Raw genomic sequence first — 12,446 nt, forward strand, 5'->3', positions numbered from 1 at the left:
CCACGAGTCAAAGGACTTACCTTGGCCTCGGTCTCTTTCTGCAAATCAATATAATTTGTAATTCATCAAGCACATCAACAACACAAATCATTAAATCGAATCAAATCAATGATCAATCGACCTAGTCGATTCCATGTCATCAGGACCATCATATGGTCATTTCAATTACTCACTCTAGCTATTAATTACAGCCCAATGGGCACAGCCTACTAAATCTTTAGCGGTCAAATTACGGCTCAGTGGGCACAACCTATTCCAAGTTAGGCGGTAGATTACGGCACAAATGGCATAACCTTTATGAGGTGGTTTATTACGGCTCAACAAGCACAGCCATATTTTGGCGGTTGATTACGGCTCAACGAGCATGCCATACTTCGACGGTTAATTACGGCTCAACGAGCATGGCCATACTTCGATGGTTTTCTTGACCTAACCCATGACAACACACACAACATACGTCATCTAAAAGTCCTATTACTACTATAAACCATCACATGATTTAATTACCTACAGCCAAGGAAGTGGCATTCCACTCTTAAATTCTTCAATTAACATACTATTCTGGCCTATTTTCTTCGTGTTAAAGATACCCAATAAAATAATCGTGTGTGGGTACACGGTCGGCTTCAGCCTAAAAATATAATATCTTTACTTTCAAAATTCCCACCATTTATATAGTTGATAAAAACATTTTTGGCGTTGTAAATCGAGGCTCGATTATTTTCTAATTAAATATTGAAAATAATAAAGTTTGGGATAAATATCCCAAAATTGCAAATCACACTCAATTTGCACAAAATAACATTCAATTAAATAAATCAATCACACCACTACAATCAGCATAAAATTCCGGTCACCGACTATCCTGGTCTAATTTCTGAAAATAATTAATTAATTAATTAATTACTGAAAAAATTAATAAATACCAATAAATAGGACTTAGGCCCGTAAAGCCTAATTAAAAGCCGAGATGGGCCCGGAAAATTTCTCAACCATTGTAGATAAATACTAGAGTTTGTTTAGGCTCTAGCTACACTACTCTAACCACCTAACAAGCAATAATAATTAATTAAATTGCTAATTTAATCTAACTATCCACCTAATCCATACTTAGTCTAAAATAAATAACCCTTAAACGTCATTAACTCACTAAGCAAGGATTAGTGAGTTAAACTCACTAAATTAATGATCCGCTCGAATCAAAATGACAGGGACGCGGCGAGGATCGAGAAACTCCAAAGCAGACTCACCAAACGGGGTCTGGAAGGCACCAAAAATTGGCCAAACAATGGTTGCGAGACACACTAGCTTTGGTTCTAATCTGGGCTGAGAGAAGCTGGACTAGTGGTTGATTGAACGAGCAAGGACTAGCAGTGGGTAGTCAGAGCTTTGGCGAGGCTTCACGGTGGCAGGCGGGCGGTCAGGTGGCTGTGGCAACAACGAGGGTGTTGCGAACAACTTAGGGGGTCGGGGCTCATGGCTGAGGCCAAATGGCAGGCTGGGAGGCATGGGCCTGGCGCACGAGTAGGCGAGACGGCATCACGGTGGCTCCAGGCTGCTCGGCGGATTGCTCGACGGCAAGGGAGGCGGCTGGTTCTTCTTCTGGGTTTATTGAGCTTAAAACAGCAAAAGAAGAAGGAAGGGGAGGTGTTCTCGATGGAAGAGGGAGGAAGAAGAAGAGGGGGAACAATTTGGCTAAGGAGCGGACTACCATAGTCTCTTCCTATCTTCTTTGGTCCCCTTGGAAGGCCCTACCACAACCCAGCTGGTTTCCTCTACCAATTGTAGCCACAAAACCTCTTCAGAAGCCCTTGAAGTGGTCCAATTGTTGGGTCCATGAGGGCATATGAATTTTGCACAATATTTCCCTCAATTGGATTCAATTCCTCCTTGAATTAATCCAATATGACTCTAAAAAATTCCATTAACATGTACATAATCAAATTGATATTTTTCCTCACCAATTGAACCCATTTGCATCCCAATTTCGCGATAAAAAAAACGGTCCTCTGAATTTTCTGCATGAAAACAACCCTACCTCAACTTTTTCCCAAAAAGTCTAGGTTTGCAGAAAAATCTTCAGAGATTGAGTTAACGTTCCTAAAATGACTTGTGACATGACAGAACTTTCAATTTTTGAAATCGAATTCAAATTCGCGGTTAATTTCAATCTAGCGTAATTTTAGCGTGACCTAGGCTACTAGGTAACTTTCAAAAAATTTTATTGCAAATGACTCGTGGTCGATTTTCTTCAAGTCATAATGAATCTCTTCAACACATTGGTGACTCCCGGTGATCATGAAAATCTCGAGATTTCAAATATGGACATAGGGTACCAAACTGATAGAAAATCAATCTAGTGCCGATCGATGAGAATTTTACAATTTAGTGAATCACTCATGTTTAACCACATATCTCGGTCGAACTGACCTATCTCTAATCTCTAGTTGATCTTACCGTGTCATAACTATCTCGGCAGATGAGCACGGTCGAGTAGTCGATTCCCGATCGAATTCTCAAGTCTATTGCATTAAAATCCCTTATTTACTTCCCCATAGAGTCTACTTATCTCAAGAGTGATTAGTTTTGAGAATAGCACTATAGGCGCGTCGATGAAGGGTCCAATTTAATCTAATTGAAAACAACATTGAAAATTCAGGATGTCACATGGGACATCACAATTTAATCGATCACCGAGGGATGGGCACGTGCTCGAGAATCGGGGCGTGACAATTTGGAAAGCATTTTTTCATAAATGATTGCTTATATTGCTCGAAATAATTAGTTAACTAAAAATATGTTTATTATCAATAAAAATTTATATCTAATTTTTTTAATGATAACACTTTTCATTTATTCATTTTTCTAAGTAATACAAGTAACCATTTTTAGGAAAATATTTTCCAAATTATTCATTTTTTGTGAAACAAATGGAGACAAAATATGAAAGTGAATTAGCAAATAAGTAATTACTCAAAAAAGCGATAAGTACGTTAGGAGTGTCATAATTTTCGTATAATACTTGTTTGAGTATTATAACTTATTTTTCACTTACCTGAGTCCAGAAATTAAAAAATAAATAAATCGATCACTTGAGTGTCATTTGTGATTTGCCTCATCGAAAAAGCTTATGTGGCATTAATTTATTATACATAATTCGACGTGACATGTTGTAAAGTTGAAGTTTGCACTTGAGAAGGCAAACGGCATTGTTGAAGTTCCAATAATTTCATAAATGATCGTTTCGATGTCACAAGTTTTTAGAAATGAATACTAAGGTTCATCAACTTTTTAAAAAAAAAGTGACCACTTAAGTGATAGGAAGAGATAGAGTTTGAAAATAGTGTCATCTAATTGGGGAAGATTTTAAAGAAACAACAATAAATGACACCGTTTGTCATATTCTTGCTATGATGGACAAAAATTTCCATGTTTGAGTCTAGTTTTAAAAATTTCACGTCGGAATGGAAAATTATAAAAAAAAAAATTCATGCAAGACAATTTGTCCTTGCCGAAAATGACATTCAAGTAATCAATTTTATATTGACGTGGCATTCAAACTAGTGAAAAGAGTTATAGCACTTCTAGTATACTTATTCCACTAAACAATTGTCAGATTTTCAAGCTATTAGGACAAATCTTCTGTTATTTCCTATAGTATTAGAAATTTGATCTGATTTCTCCAAAGCGGCCATACCTAGAAAGATACATCAAAAGGGAAAATGCATGTGGAAAAACCAGCGCACTCTCGAGCATTAGATATATAGAGTCCCATATAGTATCTTTTTAACCCCCTTCAAGTGCTAATATTCCATCAACAAATTTTAGTGACTTTCCTCATTTAGCTCTCACATATTTGAAACCGTTATTGTTATCACCTGACTCTTTCTTCTGGTGGTGATCACTTAAAATACTCACCCTGGAGAAATGATCAATGCAAAATGAATCGTTTGTTATACATTACTAATTGCAGGCCTTAGAAAAGGAAAAAGAAAAAGAAAAAAGAAGGTGACAATCAATGGATTTATTTTTTGAAACTTTTTCCTTGGCCACAGCACTGATTGATTGTTATATACTAGTTTGGTGTTGTGTGCCGGCCATATATGTTACATCCTCTAAAATTTCATCAAGACCCAATCCGATCGAACTTTAATTTCTTAAACTCATTTTCATCTGGCCTTTTTAAATGTTTAAACAACCCATATACAACTTGATTGTAAGAATATGAGTCAAAGAATGGGTTTATGACTAGTTTCGACACCTCTAGTTTTGAAGCACGATGTTTGCATTCATCCAAATTAAGCATGGTGTGTTGAGGACAGCTTGAAACCAAATAATAAAAAGAATATTTAAATAATAAATCACGCATTCATTTAATAAGTTAAGTTTTTAGAACAATTAACAATATTCTCACAAAATCTTACATCCATAATTCCCACATTCTTGGAAAGTGTGTTCTCTAGTTTATCAAGCTAGTTTTGAGGTGGAAATTTGATTTTGGACCAACCTTATCTTTCATGTTCGAGTTCAAGCTCCAAAAATGTTGGAAATTCAAGTTTGAAGCTTATCTCTTAAGCCCAAATTCCAGAAATGTTGGAATGTCTCGTTTTGAGCTTCTCTCTCCATTTTGATCGTGAATTCTCCATTGGGCCACTTATCGAGTTGACCACTGGCTCCTGGTAACAAATTCTCCATTAGTCCTAACAAATGCAAAAGATGCAATGTAAAACCTAAATAGCTAAATATGCAAATATGATATTTTCTTTATGATCGAGTTCGATCCCTATTTTTTTTATGTAATAATTTACTAATAAAATAGCCACAATTTAGTTGTTAATAGCTTATATGAGATGTCAAGCCTAAATTGCGTCCGACACAACATATGATATATCAAAATAATAGTGACCAGTTGGATCTTAATTATACGAGGGGAAAAGTACCAAAAAAGTCATAAACCTATTGCATTGGTACCAATTCAATCATAAACTTTTCAATTGAACCAATTCAATCCTAAACCTTTTACTATTGGTACAATTCAGTCCATCCGACCAATTTTGGCTGGCCGACGCCGACGTGGATGTTGGCCGATGGCCGGATGTTGACGTGGCAATTTTTATGATTTTTTATTTATTTATTTTTTTTTTGAATTTTTAATTAATTTTTCTTTTCTTTTTCCTTTTTTTTTGTCTTCTTTCTTGGGTTGGCCGGCGAGCCTACATTGAGGCTCGCCGGCCACCGGGCGCGGCCGACCCTCGCCGACTCGCCCGCCTCTCCCGGGGCCGCGGGCGGGCTGGCTCGCCCGCCGCCGGTGAGGTGGCTTTGCTTGGATTTGGGCGAGGCTAGCCTTGCCCACGTGGCCTTGGGCAAGGCCGAGCGGCCCTCGCCGCCGCCGGTGAGGGTCGCGGCCCTCGCTCGGCCTCACCCAAGGCCGCGGCGGGCGGCTTAGCCCAAATGGGCGGCGGCTTAGCCTGATCTAGGCGGCGCCGGAGGCGAGGCCCTCCTTGCCCGTAGCCCTGGGCAAGGCCAAGCGAGGGCCGCGACCCTAGCCGGCGGCTGGTGAGGGCCACTCGGCCTCGCCCAGGGCTACGGCCAAGGCTGGCCTCACCAAGATCCGGGCAAAGCCTCCTCACCGTCGCCCTAGGAGAGGCTAGGCGTGGGCCGTGACCCTCGCCGGCAGCAGGCGAGGGCTTCGTGGCCCTTGCTGGCCACCGCTAGGAAGAAGATAGAAAAAAATTAAAAAAAATAATTAAAAATCGAAAAAATAATTAAAAATCATAAAAATTTCCATGTCAGCGTTCGGCCATCGGCCAATGTTCACGTCAGCGTTGGCCGGCCAAAATTGGCCGGATGGACTAAATTGGTACCAATAGTAAAATGTTTAGGACTAAATTGATTCAATTGAAAAGTTTATGACTGAATTGGTACCAATGCAATAAGTTTATGACTTTTTTGGTACTTTTCCCGATTATCCAAATGTCCAAGAACTAGCGACTTCAACTTCTATGTAGCAACACATATCTTCCGTATTTTGGTTCTCCACACTATATCAAGCATATGTTGCTTCCACATATATGTCCTTCTTTAACGTAAATATGGCATTCAAAAGATGAGTATTTCCTTTTGATAATAATTAATTTATATCACATGAGATAAAAACAACTTATAGAACTTTCATCTTTTGCAAATCGGTTTTTATATGTCCTTATCAAATAGTTTAATGAGGTTTTATTCCATGATAGCCTAGGCATTTTAACATCGATTTTTCTCACATGAAGAACAACACATCACCATGCTAATACCGTTGCTACTGCAAGTTGTCGGGATATTACCCAATTACACCTAAACCTGTTATTAAAATGTCAATTCAGTTGTAAACTTTTCAATTTTACTAATTTAATATTAGACCTTTACACAATATTCCAATGTAGTTTTCTGATAAATTTTCACATTGCTAATGTTATTTTCTAGTTATCTCCGGTTGTCATGTGTAACACGCCGCCACATAGGTGATTTTTGACGAAAATTGATGGAAGGACTACAATAAAATTTAGTGTAGAGGTGTATGAGTTAATTGGTGAAATTTAAAAGTTTAGCCATCTCTAGAAAGCGTCACCCATCTAGTGGAAGAGAATCATGGAAGATTCTTTGGTGATGAAATTATCCCTTAATTAATAACGTGATCCTCATTCATTATTGATGGGCTGACCAAAGAGCTCTATATTGAAGCATACTTGTTTACCAAACGTGCGATCAGGTCAGGTAAGAAGTTAGGGTGGCTACACTATGCTCTCTATATGAAACAACGTAGCTCCTGCCTTCAAACGACATATGGTGGTTGTAAATCGTATGGTAGATTTAGGACTAATTCAATAATTTCTCCGCAAATTGTCATATCATAATGTCTCATCTACTCCATACAAATATATATATATATATATATATAGAGAAAAGTTCGTAAAATTAGAAATGTCAACTTCCCAATTAAATGAATCATAATCCATCAATTGAATCTTTGCTTTGACTATCGTCAGCTTTGACGCATGGCTTTTCTGCACGCAGCACGCCTGCATGGATTTCTTGTCGAGCCATTCGAACTGCTTTTCTTTTCTTGCTCTTCACAGTCATATAATTTTATGTGATGTGATCGAGGAAAGGGTTGAAATTTCTTGAGTTCATTTATTATTGTAGGCGGACGAGTATCCCTATGGGCATACTATGTCATCGTTTGGAAAACATCAGAACTTCCAGAAGCCCCCACCACACATTCGATTTGAATAGTATTATCAAAACTATATTGTCGTCAAGGAATTTTATATAGCCCTCGTCATAGGCTCTGGAGGGTAATTATAGTGTTTGACAAATTGCCTGTAGATGCGATCATCAAGATAGAAGGAGCCAGAAGTTTCTACAACGATGGATCGTTTACATCATATTTCATTAGCCAGTTTCTATATATATCGAAAAAAATATATACTTTTTCGAAAGAAGCTTGCTCTTTTTCTTTGCTTTCTCATCAAGTTAAATCTCTTGGGTCTCATTGATGGATCTTCTGGACCATGGAACATAGCATTAGGAGTCCTACCATCATCTTACATGATGCAAAATAGAGGGATTGGACCACAACGCATTATTGACAGAACTGGTGGCTCTCAATTCAATCACACTTGCGTCGTAAAGAAGAGACACGATTCCTTTGCGGGTTAAAAGCGAAATAATGACGGTCGAGAGTTCTACAATGCTCTCTTTTAGGGTGGCTAGCTGGATTAATGATGAATTAAAACTTTAAAAGATGCATCTACTTGGAATTATCATGAATAGACTGATTTGCATTATATATTAAATTTTGAGAATGATCAATTCTACTTTTTGGGGTTTATTTTGCCCTTTATGTTTAATTCAAAAAAAAAACGAAAAGATAAAGACCGGTATACATATCTGTACGTTTAAGCAAAAATCCCGTTTAGTCTCACTTTTTTATCTCCCATTTAGTCCTTACAAACTTATTTCTAATTGTGAAGCAAAGAGGGCCAGAAAAGGTAAGATTTTATTTATTATTATTTTTTTTTTTGGGTCTTGGGGAAAAGGTAAGATTGACTGAAAAAGAAGGTTGACAAAAAGTAAAATATAGACATTAACTGTCCACATGGTAAAGATAACTTAATTGTCCTAATAGTACAAAAATCAACCTCATCATTGCACTCCATGTGAAATTTTGAGAATGTCTCTCTCATTTTCTTTTATTTTCTTGATTTTGATTCGATTACATTATCGCAAAAACAGCAAAATGTTAACTTAATGTCTTATTCCTAATAAAGAAATTGTATACTTACAAGAAAGAAGTATAATGTCAATTTTTTTTCCCATTAATCCTTGGAATTAAAGATATGATCAATCTCATTAGGAGCTTATAATGTTGCACAAGAAATGGACACTAATCATACACGTGCATGAAAACTACTATTGCTTAAGTAAGGTCTACATCTAATTTCTCCTAAAGTTGGATCTAGGAATAGGCACCTAGCACAACATATATGCCTTTTCAAACTGATCAGGACAATACGTGTTCATGCATGATAGTGACCATGAGATGGAGGATCGTTTTCGATCGGATTAATGTATCCCATTATCATATTTCGTTTAGAGAAATTGTGTAGGCAGAGATTGTCCATAGGTAGATCATATCTTTTTTCGTATAGCTCGAGCAATGCTAAAGCATCTTCAAGCTTGTTCGACTGTTGAAGCATGCTCGGAAAACGTTCTGTGCCTCAGCTTACACCAAACCCTTTCAAGCATTCTCCAAAACATGTAATTGGCTAACGTGAAACACGGGTAAAGATTCGATTTCCCTCTTTCTTATTCAACCGTTCCAATCTCCATCATCGATTGGATTAGATTTATTCGATGTAGGTATCGTCTGCATCACGAGCCATATAATTATGTTCTTGTGTCAGCTCAAGCTCCATAACAGTAATCAATTTGCGGCTGCATGCATGAAACAAGCAGCTTCCAATTACAGAATCGATCACGCGAGCATTTTTTTTTTTATAAAGAAAATCAAACTTTACTTTCACCCCTTTAATTATATTTTTGTGAGGAGTATCTGCATTTATTTTTCTGGGTGCGGTGAGACATCGTTGTCAATACTACACAAGTGGGTCATCCGCTCCACAAAAATTGTTGATAAGAGATTTTCGGAAAAAGAAATGCCGACTAAGGGACGCGTCACTACATCATAATGCACAAAGGCCCTTTTCGAAAGTGCACTCAAACCCCTAATTCTGATATCTAAGTACGGCCAAATTCATATAATTATGGCATCCACGTCAGCCACCATATAAAATCCACATCAAAAGGACAAGATTCCACCGAAACCTCGAGATGACACATTGGCCAAGGCACGCCACGTTTACACCATCGAGTTTGTTTGGGTATGGAATTTCATTATCTCATTCGATTTCATTAGTACAAAGATTTGTTTGGACATGAAACACAAACGGATGAAAAACCAACCAACTACCATCCCCACAACGGAACAGGCCAACCAACCGGCCGGTTGGGCTGTCTTCCTCTAACCTAATGCACGCTTCCAAAAATATTTCGTAAGATTACAAAATTATGAATATATACAATTGCCATTCCGCCTTTCTTTTTTCATTTTTTTATTGGTTTTCCAATCCTCAGCGTCGAGGTGTATATCACATTACTGAACATGCATTCGGATTTTCGTCACTGAACATTTGAGGGGGGTTTAAGCGTGGGTCCATAGGGTGCAACCGATGGTCCATAGGCATCCCGTAGCCTTCGTGCGTGTAGTGATTTGGGTAGCCTTCGTGCGCGTAGTGATTTGGGTAGCCTTGGTTTGCATAGCCCGCTTGGTAATTATATGGCTCCATGGCATAGTTGTGGGCGTAGTTGTGGGGGTAACTTTGGGTGGGGGCGTAGTTGTGGGCGTAACTTTGGGCGTACGAGGTCCCCTCCGACCAATACATCGGAGGTGGCGCGGAGTGTCCACCGTATTCCATTTTGCTCATCTCCATCTTCGGGGCCTCGCTGCCGCCCCCATCCTCCTTTTCACTCTCTCCCTTGCCCTTTTTCTTGCCACCGCCGTCCTTCTCGCCACCACCAGCGGCAGCTTCTTTCTCTTTCTTGTCTCCACCGCCCCCCACTTGTTTGTCCTTCTTCTTGCCGCCTCCGCCTTCTTTGTCCTTCTTGTCTGAAGCTCCGTCGTCCTTCTTTGCCGCTGGCGGCGGCACCACCTCGACGCTCCTATTGAATTTCTCCCTGAGGTACGTAATCATTTCCTTAGGGTCCGCCGTCCCGGTTACAGTCACTAGATCCTTGGCTTCGTCGATGCTCACCGCGTTCACCCCTGTTTTACGCCAAGCCAGATGGAGTTACACATCATTCGTTGCCAGGTCAATAATCTTTGCCATTTGGTGAAATCTTGGTGAAGCAAGAAAGAGCTTTAGAAAAAGAAAACGGACGAATTACAACATGTTCTTTGTCAAAACATGCTACCTTTGCCGGTCACAAGATCAAATTTTTCTCAAAACGAGACAATTCAACTCTAAAGGATGATTTCCTTTCGGTGAAAAATGGAAGGCGTTCATTGAAATGAAAACCCTCTTGACTGTATAATTCAGGGTAGTGATTGTATCTCTAGAGGCTTTGAACTAATCTCTTACCTTCGATCCTCGAAATGATCTTGTTCATCTTCCGAATGCAGCTGTCGCAGTGCGTCCTGATTTTAAAAACCACCGTCGTCTGAACCCAAAAACATAAAAGAATCAAAAGATTAGCTACGGCTCCAACCACCCACTGACGCAGACCGCGATTATAAAACATTAGCCAAAGCCAGCGTAGGTTTAGCATCATCACATGTTTGACGAATTCCGATTGTTTGGTCAAACAGGAAGATTCTTCCTTTGTAGATTTCTATGTACCTCTTTGGGTTTCTTGTCCTCTGCCTTCTTGTCCTCTGCATTCTTCTCCTCTGTTTTCTTCTCTGGTTTCTTCTCTGTTTTCTCCTCAGGCTTCTTATCACCACCTCCATCTTTCTTGGGCAGCGGAGAAACGATCTCCACCTTCCTTTTCGTCTTCGTCTCCAATGCATCCTTGATCTTCGCGGGTTCGACTTTCCCAGTCACCGTTAGTTTGTTGCTGGCAAAGTCGACCTTCACGTCTTCAACGCCTGCACAACCACCACATCAACCACCACCATCATCAGTATCACCACCAACAACAGAAACAAACATAAAAATTTCAATTTGGTGGGGGGTTCAAATGTGATGCGTGTTGGGAAAGAGAGAGAGACATTTTCTATGCTTGGATTGTTTCACACGGCATACTACTATCGAAAAAAAAAAAAAGAATTCATCCGAAAGCTGCGTCAACTCAACAAGCTCTGATCCTTATCCGAAATGTAAATACCAAGCAAAGGCACACCCAAAGGGTGGAATATCTGAAAGATATTTGATCAAGCACATGGTGACAGAATTCGAAAGGGACCGAGCAATGCGGATCCATACGTTTCTTATCACCTAGGGAACGAATAACAGTTGAATTACGAAAAACAAAAATGCCCTCGAAACTCGTCATCTCCCTCAACAGATCGAAAACCATTTCGTCCATACTGATTCGGAATCGAAGTTTTTGGGACAACAATCTCGACATAATGTCGAACAGTTAACGTGCGCAATTGGGTTCGGAAATTCTTTCTGGGTTTTAATCCCCCTAGCACGTACCGCCCGATTTCTTGACAGCTTGCCGGATTTTTTTGGCGCAACCGCGGCAGTGCATGTCCATCTTGAGGACGACGGCGGTCCCATTCCCGTCGTCCTTCTTCTCGCCCTCGTTCTTGGGGCCTTCCTTCTGCTGCGACGACGAAACCAGATCCAGACATGAGCACATAAAAACCTCGACGAGAGAGAAATCACACGGACCCAGAAACACAACAGACACCCCAAATTCCTAAAACCCCATATTAGTTTCAAAGGACTTAGGAAGCACCAACCTCGCCCATTTCGTTCTTTGTCCTTACTGGTCTCTCTCCTTCCCGGCCGCTAAAATGCTATCGAAGCGTGCTGTGTCTTCTTCCGAGCACTCCAGTGGTATTGAAGAGAATAAATTGGAGGCAAAGAATTCCAAATATATAGACCTCATGAGTTGTATCATGCGTGTTGGGGGGGACATGTTATGTATGTATGACCATGGCGGATGATGATGATGATGATGGTGATGATGATGATGGGGATGGTGGCTATTTTCATTTTCTCTTTTTCTACCTTTTGTTTTTTTTGTCAATGCGATGATTACGTCATGGCGCACGGGCAGAACCGCAGCAGCGTGAGTCGCCGCCGAGTAGGACTTCGATTGGGAGACTCCCCATTTCCGGTTTTTTTAAAGGGGACGAGAGCCGTCCATCCACGAGGTAGGAAGGGGGAAGA

General features: G+C 39.9%; 1 protein-coding gene across 2 annotated transcripts; it reads right to left on the reverse strand.

The window, feature by feature from the left end:
• Positions 1-9,419: 9,419 nt before the first annotated feature.
• On the reverse strand, positions 9,420-12,170 carry LOC104439538 (heavy metal-associated isoprenylated plant protein 6). 2 transcript variants are annotated; one of them, XM_010052598.3, is made up of 5 exons: positions 12,014-12,170; positions 11,745-11,871; positions 10,944-11,191; positions 10,686-10,764; positions 9,420-10,369 (listed from the first exon to the last, which is right to left on the reverse strand). In XM_010052598.3, the coding sequence occupies exons 1-5, from the start codon at positions 12,020-12,022 to the stop codon at positions 9,696-9,698; spliced, it is 1,137 nt and encodes a 378-aa protein (XP_010050900.2). In that variant the 5' UTR covers positions 12,023-12,170; the 3' UTR covers positions 9,420-9,695. The 2 variants fall into 2 exon arrangements, with proteins under 2 accessions (XP_010050900.2, XP_010050893.2); XM_010052591.3 differs by having other exon boundaries at positions 11,745-11,874; positions 12,014-12,168.
• Between the last annotated feature and the right edge of the window lie 276 nt (positions 12,171-12,446).

Source organism: Eucalyptus grandis, chromosome 1, assembly GCF_016545825.1.
Source record: "Eucalyptus grandis isolate ANBG69807.140 chromosome 1, ASM1654582v1, whole genome shotgun sequence".
Classification (NCBI taxonomy): Eukaryota; Viridiplantae; Streptophyta; class Magnoliopsida; order Myrtales; family Myrtaceae; genus Eucalyptus; species Eucalyptus grandis.